Source organism: Saccostrea echinata, unplaced genomic scaffold (assembly GCF_033153115.1).
Source record: "Saccostrea echinata isolate AGI-Se365-2 ecotype Australia unplaced genomic scaffold, CSIRO_AGI_Sech_v1 ptg000007l, whole genome shotgun sequence".
In the NCBI taxonomy this organism is placed as follows: Eukaryota; Metazoa; Mollusca; class Bivalvia; order Ostreida; family Ostreidae; genus Saccostrea; species Saccostrea echinata.
The window spans coordinates 1953510-1974862 of record NW_026889756.1 but is presented as its reverse complement, the minus strand read 5'-3'; the positions used below and the strand labels follow the sequence as shown (position 1 = coordinate 1974862).

Genomic DNA, 21353 nt, shown 5'->3' with positions numbered 1-21353 from the left:
TTTACTTATACTGACGATGTTATTTGACTATGGGTTTTTTTTCTTCGTGATAATATTCTTCAGGTTTTAATATTATTGCAGTAAACCACGAAGATTAGGTCAGATCTAGTGAAATTGAGGTCAGGTCTAGTAGAATTTTCATGTAATAGTCCGAATGGTCTAGTTAATTTTAAAGTTAATGTTGAGCCCTGGAACGAAAAGTCAATGATGACAGAATGACGGAACAACGCGGAACAGGGTAACACTATTATGGTTGGGGGGGGGGGGGGGGTATCGGGTCCGTTCGCCCTATCTACCTGTTCGCATGAGTCCGTTCGCGCAGGATCCGTTCGCCCTCATTCTGGTTCGCCCTATTTCTCGTTCGCCGTAATATATATATATATATATATATATATATATATATATATATATATATATATATATATATATATATATATATATATATATATATATATACATATATATATATATACAGTATATAGTTAATGTTATTATTTATCATCATTTATGTTTTATTTTATTCAATATTTTACGACTTCGTGTTTTTTTTCTATTTTCCCCCAGTTAATTTGTTCTTTATTAAACTATTCAAATTTGATATTAATGCTTTTTTCATGCTTAATTGGTTTAAATATACTTAATAATGTCACTGCAATTTAGGGGATCATATCCGTGTTTTTTTAATAATCCGCGGTATGTTTTGAAAACAATTAAAGAACTGAGACGTTAAGAGTCATTCTCTGTAAGCATCAAAGAATTTAGAAAAAAGTTGGAAATGGTACATCACAGATTTGGCTGATATTTTGCATGTAATGTAGAAACACCATAACGTATTGAAGAAAATCCATTGGCTCATTATTCAACTATCTGCAATATAAAGAGGCCGAACGGACCCTGGGCGAACAAGTTTTAGGGCGAACGGACTCTGGGCGAACCAGAATTAGGGCGAACGGCGTCAAGGGCGAACGAACAAGTTTTAGGGCGAACGAACATACAACCGGGGGGGGGGGGGGGGCATAAAAAAGATTGTCACCATGAATTTTTAGTTATTACTTAATATAAAATTATACAGAACGTATACAGAACGTAAAATAAATTAGTTAAATAAATGATTATTGGAGTTCTGAAATATTAAATATTTCCTTGGATCTTGTCATAATTTTTTTCCGTTTTTTTTTTAATTAATTGGCACTTAAGCTTGTTAATGGTTTGAACACCTATTGTGGAATACCTATTGATTGAACAACTTTTTTTATTCTCTGGTTATAAACTGGCATGAGGAGATGAAATTTGCAATTTTCCCCCTCATTCTTCAGATCATTTTCATCAAATAAAAAATTTAAGGTTATTGATAATGCAATACAAAAGGAAAAGGTACACTTGTCAGTTGTGTTGCCTAGCTCAATCACCAAATTGTAGATTTATTTTAGAATTTAGAAAATAATCAATTTATACTTTCAAAATCTTATAAACCTTCTTCAATTTCTCTCACACTTGTGTTTGAGACAGACATTAGTTTTAAAACTAACAAGAGATGTTTGTGAAACACTTATGCCCCCCCCCCCCCTTAAAAATTGGAATTTTTCTATGTCAAAGGGGCATAACTCTGTCAAAAATTGCTCTATTGTACCCAAAACAGAAGTTGACCTAGATATTTTTATGATAAATCTGTGTACCAAATTTCATTTCAGTATGTGCAACCTCTGCAAAGAAAATGAAAGGAAACTGTTGATGGACCGATAGACTGACGGACAGACAGTAGCAAAGCAATATGCCCTCCCTTCTTCGAAGGGGGGCATAAATACTGGAAATCAAGAAAACTTGTAAACACATGATTATAATGTTTGTTAACAGAATTTTACAAAGTAACTTCTTCAACATGCTCAATATTCTTACAGTTAAGTTTTGATTTTATCTAATGGAAAAAAAACAAAAAAACAAAACAATACACATTGTACATACTTTAGCTTTGTTTGTTATTCAAAGCATGTAATAATCTTCGAGACTTAAACAATCTTTTACCATACAGAAAATTGTCAAAAGAGGGAAGATCTTCCTCAAAAACAGGAGGAAACTTAGAGATACCAATTCTAGAACAGTCTTCATACAGAGGTAATTTTTCTCCAGCCCTGTCTGGAAACTTTGACTGAATTTCTCTGATGTCTTTTATAGATCCATTTTCCAGTATTTCTTTCACATTAATTCCAACACAAAATAATCTGTAGTGCAAAACCATCCACAAGAAAACCACAGATGCAATGTTCAGTCTTCTGGGTTTATCCTTGTCGTGGAAGATTGGGAGTTTCACACTACAGATTAGAATATCATTGAGAGAGTCATACATCAAAATCCTGTAATGATACGGGGAAATCAACAGGTTTGGTATCAGAAAGTTTTGTAAATGTGGATAAAGTTTCCTCTGGATGAATGAAAAAACAATGGTCTGGGAAATGACTTGATTTTCAGCTCCTCGACTGCTGTTTACTCTCGTTTTACAAAATGTCTTTTCTTCTTCCGAGAAATCTTCTTTTTCATCAACTAAAAAAGATTTTAGATATTAAACAACTACATCTAATTCAAAGGTAAGATGAAGACAAACACATTAAATGAACTCGGTAATATATACAATGTATCCCAAATTCTACTATGGTTATCATTGCAAAGATCAAAGGAAAGTCACGACCATTATTCTCCAATAAATCACAAACGTCATCAGCAAATTATCAATTTAACTTTAAATCAGTTACCTTTTGACTGCTTTTACTAGAAAGAGGATCAAGGCACCTTTTGATAGTGACGTAAATTAGTGTGAAAAAGAAGTTTACTTAGGATTCGGATTACCTCATACTTTTTCTTATGAAAGAAGTGCAAATTAAAGAGAAGTAGCATTCAATTGTGATGTAATAAGGCACTTATGTTAACATCAACATCTAGCTTCTCCCTTTCTCTATATAGGAGTTTGAAAATTCACCATTATAGCAGAATAGAAATAATTCCCTTGTTATCGGAATTATTGGAAAATATACTCCTCTGTCTTGAGATTTTGTTGGCAAATGAAAAACCTCACCCTTTGGGCTCAGTTTTTATTTGCTAATAAAATCTCTGGACTATTGGGGTATATTCTCCAACAATTCTTCCGACATGGGAATTATTTCTAACTTGAATACTTCACTGTATATAATACTTGACTTAGTGGGAAGGAGTTTACATTTGTCTTTAATATTTGTTGGAGATGTACATGTACACTTTGTAAGTAGACATTCCAACAACCAGAGAAAAATTATATCAATTAATGTTGCTATATCCCCTCAACCCCCCCCCCCCCCCAAATCCTCACACATACAAAAACACACTCAAGAACCATACACTGCTAGACAAGATTTAGTCATAATTCATTATTTCTCTTTTAAAAAAAAAATATGTGTATTTCATATATCTTCAAAAATGTGTGAAAGATTCCTTCATTGTTTGATTTTTTTAAAAATTTCAATATACCATGTGATTCATATCCAGATACAACAGCTACTGATTGTGACGAGCACATAATATCAGGAAAACCATGCCATGCTGCTTCATCTCCTGAAAAAAAAAAACACAGAGAAAATTTTCAAAACATTAACCAATGTATATAGTGAACATAGCAAAGATTAGGAATTTTCTAAAATTTTATATACAGCTGTACACCTCAACTTCTATTTAAAAATATAATCATCATCTAAGTTACTTACTATCACACATGATTATGGACACAGTGTATTTTCAAACTTGCTAGTTATTTTTTTTTTCAATTTCCTGGTTGACATTTTTTAAGCACAATAAAAAAAGACACAACAAAAGACAGAAACTGATGCTGCTTGTAACCATTTTTTTAAAGTATTCTGACCAAGGTGCACCTTGTAAAAGTGTCAGTAGAATATTATACTTTTGTTAATAAACTTACAGTAATGATTTAATTTAGTAATTTACACATACTTATAGTTCAAGACTAGATTTAATTTCATAAATCTAATTATTACATACATGCCAACAAGTATTTTCTCTTTTAGACAAAGTGAATGAACACGGAATGAAACTGCGCAGCCATAAATTTAAAACAAACTTTAATGTACCTATTCCTGTGCTCTCAAACACAGGTGTGCTGTTACAATGATCCAATCCACACTGACATTTCTCTTCCTCTACTTTCACTTTTAATTGCTTGTTAATTACACAAGACTGTCCTGGTGCTAGTCTCCTCAATAAGTGTTCAGCCAGAGCAATGGTTAATTCATCCATTTCCTGACTCCTCTCCTCTGTCGACTCATATCCTCCTAAAACATTACTAAGGCTTTGTTCATGACTTTCTGAAATAAGTAAAATGAGGATTTCAATTAAGACATGAAAAAATTTGCTTGTGAAAGGACAAAATTTGGTAATGGCCCATATCTGTCCCCCAAAATCAAACTTTGATGGGGAAATCTGAGAGTATGTTTTAAGCCAGGAGGATATAAATTATGCAGACTTCAAAACATTAAGCATTTTATCTGACTGTGATGTCATAAGGTTAGTAAGAGGTCAGATAATGATGTTAATTAAATGTGTCAATGATTTCAAAAGAAACTAGAACTGTCCAAAAGGGACAAATACCCCCCGCTGGGTTTTTCAGAGAAGGTACCAAATCCCTAATGTTTTCAAGATGTGAGAGGTGTTCACAATTTGCTTAAACATTTAGAGTGAAAATTTAATTACTCATTATATTTTTTTAATGAATGAAACTAAGGTGCAGCCTAATAAAACATCAATACTAATAATTACAGTGTTTTTTATTACATTGAAAAAATAGTTTGCAACTATCTGTCATTCTTTGTGAGTCATGACACTCTGCAAATTGGTTGTTAAAAAAAAATTATCATAATTAATTATACAAAATCAAATTGATCTTAATACCTTTATATCAAACTCATTTTAAAAATAAAAGGCTGGTTCCAGTAACTATGTATTTTGACAGACATAAATTACAATTAAGAGACTTAGACAACAGAGATTTTTATTTCTTTCTGCCCAATTCCCAGGAGATATAGATAAGACCTGCTTGATCAGAGATGCCCTAACAGCTTCCCACACTGAACTTGTTAATTAATCTTTAACTGGATGCATGTCCACTCATTACTCCCAAGGGACAAATGGATTTACACTATCTGCTGTGTAATGTAAAAACTGTTTTTAATACTTTGTGATCTTTTTTTTTTAGTTCAATGAGTTGTTTTAAGCTGTAGTTCACATTTTTGTACAGATGTTCTAGATTCTATGTCTCAAACCTTAGACATGAACCCGAAATGACTAAGTCAATAAAAATGAAAAAAAAAAACTTAAAATGCAGAAAAATTATCAAATAATGTTGAAAATACCAGGTGCACATCTTCATATGGTAAATAATAAGTGTACAAATTTTCATACAAATCTATGCAATAGTCTCTGAGAACAGATCCAGACAAAACCACATAATAAAAATGAAAAAAACACCTGTAAAATGCAAAAAAATTATCCAATCACGATGAAAATACCAGGTGCACACCTTCAAATGGCAAATAATAAGTGTACAAATTTTCAGACAAATCCTTACAACAGTTTCCAAGAAATGGTCTGGACAAAATCTCGTCTACAGACAGACGGACAGACAGACAGACGGACAGACAGACGGACAAGCTGATTCCAATATACCCCCCTAAACTTCGTTTGCGGGGGGTATAAATACTGTATTTTGTGTCAATTTTTTGACTGTAAAATATGAAGCGCAGGCCTGCTCAGACTCCTTCTTTTGATATAATGTGTTAAGAATGATAATATCAATGAAATATCTGAAAATAAATCCTGAGCAAGTTTGCGCCATATAAAAACTCAAGACAAAATCGAACAAAATTCAAGGATTTACTCTATTTAAAAAATAACAGGAAATCTCAATAGTTTCATTAGTTGGGACAAAAAGTTACCTTTCTCTTTAAAATAATCATCAAGTATGTCAACCGCTCTCTGCTTGTCCTCATTAAGTTCCCGTGATTGACCTTTTAGATCTAACAATAGATCGAAGCCTTTTGTGAAGACATCATAGAAGTCGATCATATAGAGAGAAGTGCTCCCTGTTGGACCCACCTTTCTGAAGTCACACCTGGCATCTGTAAAGAATGCACTCGTATTCGCATTACAGTCCGGACCAAGCTGCAGAATAGCAAACGCTGGATAAACTGATTGAGTTGATGCTAAATTGAAGACAGTTTCCCATTCTGGGGAACTGTCATACTTGTTTTGAAGCCTGAGCTTCTTGTTTTTTGGCGAACCTGCCGCCATCTTTCCGGTTGTCTATTAGTTCAACCCTAAAATAATTCGACCTCCTGACATAGCAATCTATGCTAATATTCCGTACGATGAGTAGCACATGCTGGGATAATTTTTTTTTAATTAACTACATGCCATTATAGTCTTTGCATAGACTGAAATCATAAACAGTTTAGGTATGAGTAAATTTATCTATGTTGCGTCTATCTTACCTATTTCGCGAGAAAACGAACTAAAAAAAATAAGTAAATTCATTTTCAACTTCCTTTGAGATTCTAGAGACAGAATTAAGCGAAATACATTAATTGGCAAAATAGAAGAAGGGGGATTGGAGTAGTAGATATACTTACCAAGTTCCAAGCATTAAAATCTGCTTGGATATCAAGACTCATGAATAATGATAATCACAACTCTATGCTATCCCACCTTGACAAATTATTAGGGGTGTACATGTATAATGTAAATTTTGAATATATATTAAAAACCAACAGTACTAGTTTGAACGACTTTGACTCTTTTAAAAGACTGCCTTTGTTCTATAAAGAAATCTTTTATCTATTTTAATCATTGTAAAAAACTTCCCGATATAAAGAAAATGAGTATTAACGAAATTTTACAAGAACCGATCTGGAATAATAGACTCTTTTTGTATAAGGGAAAAACGGTATTCTTTAAAAATTGGGTTAAAAATATAAAATATATAAAAGATCTCTTTTCAGATGGTGGATTTAAAACCATCAAAAATATAGGAGAAGAAATTAAAAAAAAAAAAGTCAAATTTATTGTGTGAATATAAACTGATCAAGACAATTTTTAAATATATTAGAGAAAAAGGTGAAGATCAACATAAATTTATTTACATAAAGAACAAAAGGTATTTTAATTTTCATGGAAATTATTGTAGGGCTGAAGCAAGAAATGTAAATTTTTCTATGATATCCTTCTCAGTAAAAAAAGTTATTCCGCCAAAACATCGGCGACTACTTGGGGAAATGTTCAATGTTAGTCAAAAAATGTGGAAATCTATTTATCAGCAAAAGATTAAACTGGCTATAGATAAAAACATTGCGGAATTCAATTACAAATTATTGCACAATTTACTTTGTTATAAGAAATATATGGTAAAGTGGAAAACTTTGGATACCATAGACATGTTCTCTTTGCTCTGTTGTAGAAGACATGCACCATCTTATTTTTGCATGTAGAAATGTTAAATATATATGGGATGTAGCTTCAACTGTGTTTAAAATTAATATTCAATGGAATTTAAAGACATTGTTATCGGTTTTTATTTTGAACGTAACCAGAAAACATACTTTCTGAACAGTTTTATTTCCTCTATTGCATTAAAAATATATAAATACAAAATGTTTTGTAGAATAGAAAATCTTGACGAAACTGAATATAATGTTGTACATCATATAAAAAAACTACAATATTTTGGTGTAAAGTAATCAAGTTTTGTAATTATGCTTTAAATGTAGATATTATTGGAAAGTTTATAAAATTACTGTAATTTGTTATAGTATTTAAGAAATAAGGTATCATTTTTAAACATCTATCGGGATATAAATACGGGTTGGTCACGAAATCAAATTCTATAAAGCCCGAAGGGCTTTATGATAAATTTGATCTCGTACAACCCGTATTTATAGCCCGATAGATGTTTTAAAATGATACCTTATTACTTATATTTACATTTGTGACCTATTTATATTTTATATTTGCCTGTTTATAATCTTTAACGTGTGAAATGTTTTTATTTTTCAAACTCAACGGCACGTTTTTACAGTCCCTGAAACGTTCTACTTTCCCATTTTCCGTTCGCTCACCGTTCGTTCACCGTTCGTTAGCGTGCGTTCACCGTTCGTTCACCGTGCGCTCTCCGTTCACAGTTTTGCGTTCACCGTTCACCGTGCGCTCGCGTTCACCGTTCACAAAGCGTTCAGCGTTCGCTCTTCGTTCCGTTCACTTTGCGTTCACCTTGCGTTCAGCGTTCACTTATCGTTCAGTTTTCATTGTCATTCGGAACTCCGAAGTGAAAGGACTTATCTTTTTGTAGTTAAGGAGTTACAGGTTTTTTAAATTTATTAACTAACATATCGTGTTTGAAGAATAATTATTTCATGAGGAAAAATATCTACGATATATATTTTTATTATTCTAACTTAGCTGTTAGGTTATTTATTAAATTACTCTGGAAAATAAATGTTGTTACAAGCACATTCTGTACCTATGTAGAACGATGCTGAAATATTAAATTTAACTAAGGGCAATGTGCAAATACTTCAAGCACTGCAACATTTTGTTGTTCTGTTAAAGGCGACAAATCGTTAATGGAGATATAATTATTCAAGTCAAATAATTACGCAGCAAAATTACGAAAATATTTATTTCTAATACGTTTTTTTCAATTACTACAGAAAATATAATAGAACTAGTTCTGAGAGTTATACATAGTACTGCGGATATCCTGTTAATTTATTATCTTTAGAACGAATTAAATTGATAGTGTGGTTAAAGGAAATATTTATTTAAAATGTAATGCACTGCAGAATTTCTCTACTGTAATATGTAAAGTCTATAGTTATTGAGAAAAAAATCTTTCTTCACCGTAATTTTATATGTTTGCCATTCGATATGATTAATACCCCCCCCCCCCTTCCCCCTAAATCGGTTACTTAGTCAGTACCGTATTTCCAGAATATTTTAATTAACATTTAAAAAAAAAAGCTACGGTCTTTTTTAGAACAAAAATTTCAGTCTCAAAACAAACATGCATCTAAAAAAAGTCTCAAAACAATAGTAGATCAAAATGTACACGTGTCGGCGGTGGTATTTGAAATTGGCAGAAAGTATGTTTCACATTCAAGTGTTAATGCCCAATGTATTTTACTAATTTATTATTCAAATGTTGGAATCAAATCTAGAAATGATAAAAAATAAATGTTATAACTTGTTGGAAATACTCGCACTTCGTCTTCGATGTGACGAAACTTTCACACCTGCACACTGTCGAATGATTTTGATTGACAGGACAAGCACGTGGACTTCGTGTGAACTTGAAGCAGGAAAATAAAAACGAGTATGACTGTCAAACAAATGAATATGATTTGTTGATAAAAAAAAAGAGTTACTTTCACTGTCTGATATATTTAGAAAAAAAATTCAGAGTTTTTGTTTGATATAGGTACAAACATTTGGTGAAGCCTGAAAGGAGGGGGGGGGGCTAAAACTGAATATTATTCTCTCTCTCTCTCTCTCTCTCTCTCTCTCTCTCTCATTTGTCTGTTTAATAAAAACTATAACACCATATTACTTAAATATCAAGTTCTGAAAATTGAATTTATAACAAATAATATGAATAATGTATCTTTGTATCATCTTGTCCGAGTATAATCACGACCATCTAGAGATACGTGTAGAAGTCTGCTCAATAAATCATCATGAAAAATAGAAATGACACATAATATATTATTGTATTAAAAATTTAAAATACGAGCGTATGAATGCAAAACGTCCACTGACCTTTGTAATTAATTTTTTTTTTCATTACTTTACACGAAATCGCCTTGACACGGAGATATATATATGAATATAAGTTACAACCGCTTTAATTCATTTTATAAATCATAAGTTTTCTCTGATTTGTTATCAAATAAGAATAAACATTTTTATTTTCCAACTAAAAACAATATCTTTTATACTTCAGCGTTCGGCAACAATTGCAATGTTTTAATGCGATAAAAATCGTGTGATTAAAAACTTTATGTGCATGCATCGTCTTTCTTAGAACAATTTTGGAGAATTTATTTTATTGACTTATTTATTCATTCATTTATTAAGGTCTTCCGTCACAACGGAAGACCTTCTACTGATTCTGATGGTTAAGATTATTATTAAGGTCTTCCGTTTCCAACGGAAGACCTTCTACTGATTGTGATGATTAAGATTATTCTTATTAAGGTCTTCCGTTTCCAACGGAAGACCTTCTACTGATTGTGATGATTAAGATTATTCTTACTATTCTTTTTTTTTTTTTCCTAGACGCCAACTTTGACGCTTCATATCTTCCTCATTTTTAAACAGATTTTGTTCAAATTTTCAGAGCTTTTAGACTTTACAAAACACTGTCAGAATACCGTAATACAATTCGGAAATTACCTTCTGTTCACGAGTTATTCCCCTTTGATTGAATTTAGCATGCCTCCAATTTCCAGACAAAGGCTCAGAAATGGTTATAATTGGAGCACAAAACGCTTTGAAATTGAAAAGAGGAAGCATTGAAGTTGTGCACATCGGTTTTTGTTTTTTGATTTTTGCATTAAAAATGGCGCTAGAGAGGGATCAAAAGTTAGAACGCGGAAAACAGCAAAAAATTTGACATATTTTCCTTTATATCTTGAAAACTAGAAATATTTTGTTAAGACATGTAGAACAAAAGTTGTGCATAATTGCAAGGGCTTTCACATCATACTATTTAAAAGGGGCTGGCCCCTATGATTAGGGATCTTGGGTCCTTAAAAGGTTTTGCTTTATAACTCAAAAACGGTAAATATTTCGATCTGGATCTTGGGAACAAAATTGTTCTTTTACACCTTTTTGATCTAATGAAAATGTTGTTTTGTTCGAGTATACCATGGGTATTGCGTAATACGTATTAGAAAACAGGCCAGGTAAACAGGTAACGTTTTTCATTCGGCAAGGAAATCAGACCTCTTCATGTGTATAACTTAAACAGACTTGCTATAAATAATATACCCTGCGGTATTTAATGTTAATTTTCTTTTTAATAAGGTTTAAAACGTGGTTTATGGTTCACTATTAAATCATTTATTACAACTAGTCTTTCTTTTCTTCTTTTTTAAATTAGATTAATAGTGTTCAAAAGCGGAGAATATTAAATCTATCTTTCTACCTTTATTATTACAACAAACTTTGTAAGTGATTTTAAACTGTATGCATTGAATAATTCACGATCATTAGCTGTATGCATATTACGGTCTCCATGTTCAGCTCGATGTTTAGTTATGTAACCCAACGCGCGAATCCCACGCCGTTGATCGAGGTCACCAGTGTACTAGCCACCTGTGGCCATAAACAAAGCTAGTATTTGTGATCGCGTATAATGTCAATTTTGTACAAAGATCTATTAATTAATGGAAAGGTATGTTTTTAATTATATCGAATCAGTAAGATTACTTTACCGATCTTTTATAATCTTAATTCCAAACACTGGTGCAAAAATCATTTTGAATTTTAATCGCTGTTTTTGTCTGTTCACACATAATACATTTTAAAAAAAAGTTGCTCTATCCCGTGTTGTTGTATTTTAATTCATCTGCAATTGTAATTGAATGGGGGCTTCGGTAAATAATTGTAATTACTACGCATGCTACGCACATATTATTTTTACCATCACTCTTGTGAATGTCCATTTATTATTTATAGAATTAAATAAACATTAACATAAATAAAAATTCCTTCAAATGTACTATAATTCAAGTCTTTGTAAGATAGCAAACAGTTTCATCCATCTCTGCCGCTTTGTGTCTTAAGTGTTGTAGTCCAGTCCTCGTTTACATACACGGTGCCACAGAGAGCCGCGGGCACCTCGATGTTGAAATACATTGTGTACTCTGATAGTTGCTCTACACCGCACAAACAACTAACGTGTACATGCAGTGTAGTAATTGGCAAAGATTGTTTGAAAAATATAAACTCGCATGTGTTCGCTATGAAGCATTCAGTTTAAAATTTTATTTACATGTAGATACCTTATAAGAACAAAATAAAGTAAATATATAACACCTAGAACAATGTTTAAAAATTAAAATACAAATATCGTGTGCTCGGAAGGGAAGATGGCTTGAAAGGGTGTGTCTGTGAATGCTTGGATCTAGCAACACACTTCGCAAAAGTAAGCATACTTGTGTCCAAATTCTTTAAAAGTGGGGGCAATCCCCAATCCTCGCACCCTTCCTCTTTGAATCTAAAAATATATACCATACTGAGAGTTGTATATAGAGCGGGAATGTTATTTTATTAGTCCTTAAAGGCACAACTTAAGAAATGACTTATAATTTTTTTTTAGCTAAGATTGTTTCGCGATACAGCTGTGATAAATCTTAGGAACTTCTAAAGTTATAACTTAGGCATATCTTAAGATAACTTAGGAAACGTTTTTGAAACAGGCATGTCAAGCATTCAGTCAGATCTATTACGACGTCCATATTACCATATAAGAGAATGAAATTTTGTTTTGTATATAAAGTGGTTATTACAAATATGCGTGTTACAAAAATGTATGTTGAAATCTTCAAAAGCTATCGAATTATTTGCATACGTGTACTCGTACATATGAACATTGATCAACACTGATCAAGTGTATACCGGGACCCGGGATAGTCTTATTGTAGCTCTTGCTTTGTCAAATCATTACTTTCATACCCCTTGCATTTAAGAAAAACAATGTTATAAAAAAAATAATAATCTGACATATAACAAGTATACATGTAGCGTGTGCAATTTATTTGGCTAGGGGCATGTACACACGAGGTTCGAAACTGTAGGGGGCTACAAATGCGGCCATAACTAGTATATTTTTGAGGTGTTATAAAAAACAAATAATACTCACAAAAGCTTATAAAATTGCCGTTCTATCGATACCTTATATGCCATGTTTCATCCACCAACAACGCCACGACATCGATGAGAAATACGTTTCTACACGGGTATTTTCTTCGAAAAGGATAGGAAGTTAATGAATTAAAATAATTAATTCTTTTAGTTAACGCATTATGTTTACCTCTTTATTTGTTGTATGCAATAAGTATAGATCTTACTAATAATGACTGTTTGGTTGTCACACCTGTGCATGTGTCGTGTGAGGTACAGCGGTAAGGTAATTTACCGAGAGTCGCGATGTGCGGGGTGATTCGGAATACCCTAAATGACTGTGGTCCATTGAATTTCTACTAGTAAATCAACCTGTCAAATCTAACATGGGCCCACATAATACGACTAAATTCGTTTCATGAATGAACTGGTTCTTAACAAATATATGTACAGTATACACTATCTTTTCTTTAGATCTGTTTGTTTATTATTTTCAACCACAATCTGCAGTACATGTATAGTTACACGAAATCCATGCACAACGGCGCTACACCTGTCAATCAAAATCACTCGATATTGTGAACTCAGTCTGGTGTTACGGCAGCATTTCCGAAGTGATTCAAAATATTCTATCGGCTAATTCTAATTTTTCGCGTTGAATAATAATATTTTGGAACAAAGTTGGAATTAAGGCTGGAGCTGCATGCTGTGAATTTATCACACCTGCAGTCTGCAGTCTTCCCTTCTTACATGTATATGAAGCATCTGTTGAGTAATGAATCAGAGAGCATAATATGCGGAACAAGTTTGATTGAGATTTTTACTTTTCCTTTAAGATAAAATGATTAATAACATAATTTATGCATCTAATAGATACATATAAATGTACATGTATAGCTTTTTAAAAACAAGAATCTGTAATTGAAAATGTGAAAGTGAAGAGTTTAGGTAATAGTTCTTAGCCAAAATTTAATGACAGTTCATTCCTTCCTAGTCTCTCTATAACTTTTAATTACGGCCGTGCCCTCTCCCCTTCAAAAGATGTCTAATACATGCTTTTAAATTCTGTTTATGTATCAAAAAATTTATACAGGTACTTGTGGACAGGATCCCCCCCCCCCCCCCCCCCAAATTCAACCCCAATGTTTGTTGGACATTTTTTTCCACAAATTATATTTATTACACTTATTCATCATGTGTACCATAGGAAAAAATCGAGTACAAGTACCGGTGGAAATTTCTATTCGCCCCCCCCCCTTCCCAAGAAAACTGAAATTGTTTTCTACGGGCTTAACAACAGGTACTTGTGGACAGACCCCCCCCCCCCCCCCCGATATTCAACCCCGGGACTTGTTGGACATTTTGTCCACAAATTATATTTATTGCACTTACTCATCATGTGTACCATATGAAAAAATCGTGAAAACCCCAAAATAATCGTTCCACACAAAAAATGCCTCACTATGTATAGTTAAAACATTAATTTTTCATATTTCTTGATGAAATTAACATTAATAAAATCAACACAAAATTAATACCGAATTACATATCACTTGAATTTATCATAAAGCAGAAAATCTGTTCTGCGGGCTTCAAGGCCAGCTCAGGAACCTAAAGATGTCCTCATTTAATTTCCAAGTCCAGTACAGAACGTAAATTAAATGAAATAAATCACACGATCACTGGGAAGAACTCAAAGAAAGAAGACTCTTGAGGAAAAGATATTTTGATTCGACTTATAGACTGAAATAAACCGATATTCTCTTTTTGCCACTCTTTCCTGGTGCCCTGGGACTCTGAATGTAGGATCAGTATTTTTCTCACAGGTCCGTTGTACGGATTGTACGGGGGGGGGGGGGCAGACCTTCTGAAAATAGTCTTTTGTTGTAGTTTTAATATGTAAATTTTGATTTAGTTGCTGCTTGCACCCTCCCCACTCTTTGTTTCTCTACGGTCATACATAGGCGAATCCCAGCAAAAATGTAATGACCCCCCCCCCCCTCCAACACACACTTTTTTTAAAAATGTGTATTGCGATAGGACTTAAAATTGGAAAACATTTTCTGTATATCTCTACATCGAAAAATATAAAACAAATATTTTTTTTATATTTCCTTTTTAAAACAACATAGATAATTATGCATAGCTAATTAAATACTGAATTAAATATTTATCTTTGCAGACAATATGCTCTGGGTTATAGAACATGATGTGAAAGCGTATCGTAATGCACCTTGTAATCCTTTGGATTTTCAGATTTAAGGCCAATGCGAAAACCCAAAGTCGCCGATATTTTATTATGCTACTGTAATCGAAGATCCGGGGGGCATACAGTTTTTGTCCTGTCCACCTGTCTATTTGTCTGTTAGACTGTGTTAGCCTCTTTGTCCGCAAAAACTTTAACTATGCCCATAAAATTTGATTGGTTGGAACTACTGCTTTCATATTTCTTATGTGTATTCCTAGTAACAAGGACTTCCTTCAGGTACCAACATATTTGACCTCTTGACCTTGAACTTGGAGTTTGATCCTCTTTCGCAAAATTTTACCAAACTATAACCTTGGCCAAAACTTTCGAACAGTTGGTGCTATGGCTTTTATACTTCACATCTGTATCCCTTGTGATAAGTCTCCTCCTTGGGTATAAATATGTTTGACCATTTGATCTTGACCTTGGAGTTTGACCAACTTTTAAACAACTTTAGCGTTGACAATAACTTTTGAATGACTAGTACTAGGGCTTTTATATTACATAGGTAATTTTCTTGTAGCAAGGCCTGTCAATGTATACCTTTAATTTTGACCATTTTACCTTGACCTTTGAGTATGTCCTACTTTTGAAAAACTTTAACCTTGGTTTTAACTTTTGAACAGTTGGTGCTAAGGCTTTTTTAATACCACATGTGTATTCCTTGTAACAATTAAGACCTTCCCTCAAGTACAAACAATTATGATCCCTTGACCTTGGAGTTTGACCTTTTAAAGAAATTAACCTTGGCCATAACTTTTAAACTGTTGCTGCTGTGGCTTTCATACTAGTATATATTTCACAGTATATTCTTTGTTCAAGACCTTTATTTGGGTAATAACATTTTTTTTTTATCTTTTGATCTTGACCATGGAGTTTGACTTGCATTTGAGAAACTTTTAACTTTTGCCATAAGATGCCATATGGGGCATCAGTGATTCAAAAATCACACGTTGTTCAGTATCCAAATCGGGCATAAAACATTTACAATGATCCTTTAAAGCAGTGAGTTGAACCTAATAAATTACGACTATAGAAATTATGATAATTTATTTCGATGTATGGTCTAAAAAAACGTTTATTATACCTCTGTGAAAACTAGCTTACAAGTGAAAAATCACTAGTAAAATAGAATTTGATTGGCCGAGAAAGTCACGTGTCCATCATGTTTGCCCTGCAACAAAACGTCGTGTTTCACGATTGTGACGTCACAATTAAACGAGTGAGGAGTTAGATTGTTTATAGCGACGCTGCTAACTTCGTTCGCGCGGTAACAACAACTAAAAATTCACCCCAAAAAATCACCTTAATTAATGGAATTGCATACAGATAGTAGATTAAACGTTCTTTGTTAAAATGTTTGCACTTTTCAAAATTCGTTTATGGAAATACAGCTAACATACGTCATGAGACGTCACAGTCTAGACGTTCCAAATGTCTCGTGCTGTTTGAAGAGGCGGATCTTAAAATTAAGTGAACAATGCACTCACCCCAACGGTCGCACCGTCAACATATTATCGTTGATTGATTGTGTCGATTTAAATGTGTAAAAATGTAATGGTGGTGTTTGAATGTTACTGGTGTGATCACACAAACTTGTCACGTAGGAATTTTTTTTTTAATGAAACGAAGCTATTGGTGTACCTGTAACTTACATCTCTCTCATATCGTTCTCATCAAATGCATGTTTGCTTTATTCATTGGATCTCCTTTGTAATTCCTGCATTTTGGTTAATTCGGTATTATAAACAATTTATTGCATAATAGTGAGGGAGACATAAAGATTTCTTCGCAAATGAAAAATCATATTTCCCTCGGGCGTTGCCTTCGGGGAGTATGATTTTTCATGGGCGAAGAAATCTTCATGTTGTCCTCGGGGAATATGATTTTTTATGGGCGAAGAAATTTTCATGTCTCCCTCACTATCATGCAATAAATGCAAACTGTGAACTTGTCAAGTCCGAAACACACAAAAGGGTATCGCTGATATCATACAGAGTGTATCATTGCTTTGATCAGGCCCATAGGAAGCAAATTCAGGTTTTTTTTTTTTTTTTTTTTTTGGGGGGGGGGGGTGGGGCAGCCATACATTTTCAGTTGACAGTTGAGGGGGCACTACTACCATAAATTTCCTGACAAGCAAAAAAAAAAAAAGGTCACAAACTACCAAAAATTCCTTGACAAGCAAAAAAAGAGAAGGTTATCAGACGTTTTTTTTGAGGTGACACAAGCTATAGTATCTATGTCTACTATAGTAATCTATATATCGGCAAAATTATTGGGGGGCACGCCCCCCCGTGCCCCCTCCCTCGGTTCCTACGGCCATGTTGATTAAATTTAGAGTCACTAAGGAAAGAATGTTTTGACTGGATGAATGGTCTGAAAGAACATGTGTTAACTTGTCGAGTCGGTAACATATAGATGGGGTTTGCTTATAACCAGAGTGTGTCATGGTTTGATGCAAGGTCATTTGAACGAGTTCAAGGTCATCAACGGAGAAACAACATTCCTTAACTGTCTTTCTACTGGTGAGACATTGCAAGTTGATACCCCTTATAAGATTGCTTATAACCTTAGAATGTGGCATGACCTTGACTCAAGGTCACTTCTTCCTGTTCGCAGCTCCAACGGAAGACCTACTCGTTGCTTTGCAACGAGCTCTGCTCTAGTTCTTTTTTTTTTTCTCCTTTCTAGACGCCAACTTTGAGGCCTCATATCTCGCTCATTTCTCAACGGATTTTGCTCAAATTTGCAGGGTTTATAGACGTTACAAAACTCTATCAGAATGCTGTCAAACATGTCAAAAATCCATTTCCGCTTTTGAGTTATCTCCCTTTAAATGAAAATTTAGGACTCTTTATTTCCGGATAAAGGCTCCGAGACTACAAAAGCTGGAGTAGAAATTCTACCGAATTTAAATAATAGAAGCATTGAAGTTGTGCACATCTATTTTTGTTTTTTGATTTCTGTGTTCAAAATGGCGCTAGATAGGGGTCAAAAATTAGAACGCCTAAAAGCGCGAAAATTTACACATATTTTCCTATGTATCTTTTAAACTAAAAATATTTTGTTGAGACATGTTGAATAAAAGTTGTGCACAATTTTAAGGTCTTTCATTTGGCACCTCCAAAAAGGGGCTGGTCCCTTAAATTAGGGATCTAGGGTCCTTGAAAGTTTAGTTTTATAACTCAAAAACGGTAAATATTTCGATATAGCTGTCGCTAAAAAAGTTGTTCTTTAACATATTATTGATCTCGTGAACTTGTTATTTTGTTCGAGTCTTTTTTAATAAATGAGCTAGAAGCTTGACCCATATACAGGTAACTAGTTTCATTAGACAAGTGAAGGTGAAATCTTTATGCGCATAACTGAAATAAACTTGCTATAAATGATAAACCTATCCAAAATAAATACTAATACTACTTTAAAATAGGTTTTTACGTGTTCTGTGGTTTCACTCCAAATTATTGAGTCACACATTTTCAATACGTCTCGGGGTTTGTTTTTGTTTATAATTACGTAACCGGCCATCCCCCGATCACGCGTGACCTAGATCCAGTGATCAGTGGCCATACACTAAACAGGCATTGCCGTTCTAAATCTATTTTGCAAACTCAACTATGTACGGATAATTGTTTTTTTTTTTTAGTCAAATCGGATCTTTCAAATTATTTCATCTTATCTATGTTGGTCATGTTGGTGATATACTTATTAAATTATTGTGGCCGAAATTACAAGAGATCCATTGCGTGTGAACCAGCGACCTGCGTTCGTAAACAAAACATCTTTTCGTCGTTTAATGTTGAAACATACACTACATTAAATTTTAAAAAAAAGTTAGCAAAAAATAAATCAGTCTTTAACTGCATTTAACTGCGTTCCACATATATCCGGGTTTTGTGTTTGTTTACAATTATGTAACCTAATTATGTAGCCGAGGAAGCAGCTATTAGTGCTCATATACAAAACATTGTCGTTCTATATTCATTTTGCTGACACAATGATTTACGGAAAATTATTTTTTAAATCATACCGGATCATTTAATTAAATCATTTATTCTTATCTTAATTTGATTTAATTTAAATCCAAAACATTTTATTAAGGACGTATAAAGGTCCCCGATTTCATGAATCCTAATCTTTAAACTGCATACATGTATTTAATAAACGATTTATTTCTCAATCATGTGTTATTATGTGTTTAATTTCGGAGATTCATTGCGTGTGGTTAATTCTGCAGATAATTCTAACTTGACACACAAGGTTTGTAGACAAAGAATTCAAAAGAGATATATTTTGAAAACAATAAGATGCATTGCTAAACACTTTTACATTATTTTCTTTTTAAAATGACTATCTTTATGATTACACCAACTTTTAACATGCTATGTGAAAAACTCTGTCGACTATAGTTTTGTAACTCCCGCATATGACAAGTACATGTGCTTTTTATTAAACACCCAATTTTCCATTAACGCCCACAAAATCTACCTAGTTTAAGATCGATAACATACCGCCCGACAATCATACAAAAATAAAACAATAGCTGCTGATTTGATTGACAGGCCAGCAACCTGTGCTACCTGATACTGTAGTCTGAGTTTGCATGTTTTGAAAGCAATTACACGTACCTGGTCACGCGTCAAACGCTTTCATGTACCGCTTGAAAAGTCGCTTTGTATACACTCTGGTTAAAACTTATATCTTTGTTGGTAATTATGTTTCACAAAATAATTGAGAGAAGAGAATTAAACTTTGAGTTCATTATTTTTATTTTCACTGCTGTTTTGTACACTGTACTTGTACGCGATATGTCGTCCAAAATAACTGTACAGCTTTCCGAAGAAAAAAAAACTGGCGGCTATTCGAGCCCCTTTTCGCCTTCAATGTCCTCTTCAAAACACACCTGTTTACAGAGAAGAGATCCTAATATTCAATAAAATATTTCATAGTATATGTAATCTGATTTTGTATGTATAAGTATCTGAAAGGCTATATTGTGCTGAATTTTTTAAAATACATGTTTTATGTAATACATATTTTTAGCATACGATAAAATATCGCCAACACTATAAGCTTAATTATTTCTAATGTCCAGAACTGTGTAACGTAAATGCCATGCATTTAAGAAGTATGTTAACTTAATTTTATAATTTAATTACACTTGCACGCGCGGTTCAAAAAAATAAATGTACAAGGAGTACATATACATGGACTTGAATATAACAAACTTATTAGCACATCCAATGATGAAAATGAAAATAATTGATAATACACTTTTACAACTTCATTTCAATGATAAGTTATTCTTAAACTTTACTTCAAATGTCAGAAAGGCCAGCACAGCCAAACTACTGTTAATTGTCTCTGTTTTAATTACAATGTCAATCACAATAACTTTTTTCTTTAGATCCCTTCATTTGTTACATGAAATCCATGCACGGCACTACACCTGTCAATCAAAATTGTAAACTTCTGGTGCCACGGAAGCATTTCTCCTGTGGTGTAAAATATTCTTTAGGTCAATACTAATTTTACGCTTTTATAGATACAGTGTAATATTTCGAAACAACGTTTTAATTAAGGCTGAAGATGCATGCTGTGAATTTATCAAACCTGCAGTCCTAATTGACGATCCGTTCTTACATGTATATATATTATAATAAATCAGAGAGTCCAGTATTTGTGACAAATTTTGATTGAGATTTCACTTTCCCTTTAGGATAAAACGATTCATTAAATAGATTATGCATATGAGATGGATAGCTGTACTACATATAAATGTATGCTTTTCACTTTGTAGCAAGAATCTGTCATTGACAATTAAAAGTGAAGAGTTTAGGTAAAAGACTTTGACAGATGACAAGTTATTCCTTCTTAGTCACTATATAGCTTAAAGCTATATGGTCGTGCCCCCCCCCCCCCTGCAATTATGTTTTTATTTTATTTTATTTTTTTTTTTTTTTTGCTTAGATATCAAAAAAATTTTATAGTTTGTGCCCCGTCCCAGAAAAAAATGAAATTGCGTTCTACAGGCTTAAGTCAGAACATGATTTTCATAATGATGATACATTTATCAAAATGTTTCTACCCCTACGATTCGTAGTTGTGGTTTCGAATACCACCACGTCGCCCGCGTGGCGCAGTGGTTTGAGTGTTTGCTCTAGAGTCGCGG

At 33.2% G+C, this 21353-nt stretch overlaps 1 protein-coding gene across 1 annotated transcript; it reads right to left on the bottom strand.

Moving 5' to 3' along the window:
• Nucleotides 1–1868: 1868 nt before the first annotated feature.
• LOC133180832 (uncharacterized) lies at nucleotides 1869–6324 on the bottom strand. The gene is made up of 4 exons (XM_061315288.1): nucleotides 5970–6324; nucleotides 4110–4343; nucleotides 3496–3579; nucleotides 1869–2538 (listed from the first exon to the last, which is right to left on the bottom strand). Exons 1-4 carry the CDS (start codon nucleotides 6322–6324, stop codon nucleotides 1964–1966), a joined length of 1248 nt encoding a protein of 415 aa, XP_061171272.1. The 3' UTR covers nucleotides 1869–1963.
• Between the last annotated feature and the right edge of the window lie 15029 nt (nucleotides 6325–21353).

Bases quoted from the DNA above. Each gene is read 5' to 3' on its own strand.
- LOC133180832 (XM_061315288.1), bottom strand. From the start codon at position 6,324: ATGGCGGCAGGTTCGCCAAAAAACAAGAAGCTCAGGCTTCAAAACAAG. The intron at 4,344-5,969 runs GTAACTTTTTGT...TACTTATTTCAG, and splicing joins TGATTATTTTAAAGAGAAAG to AAAGTCATGAACAAAGCCTT. The intron at 2,539-3,495 runs GTATATTGAAAT...AATCTTTTTTAG, and splicing joins ATCTGGATATGAATCACATG to TTGATGAAAAAGAAGATTTC.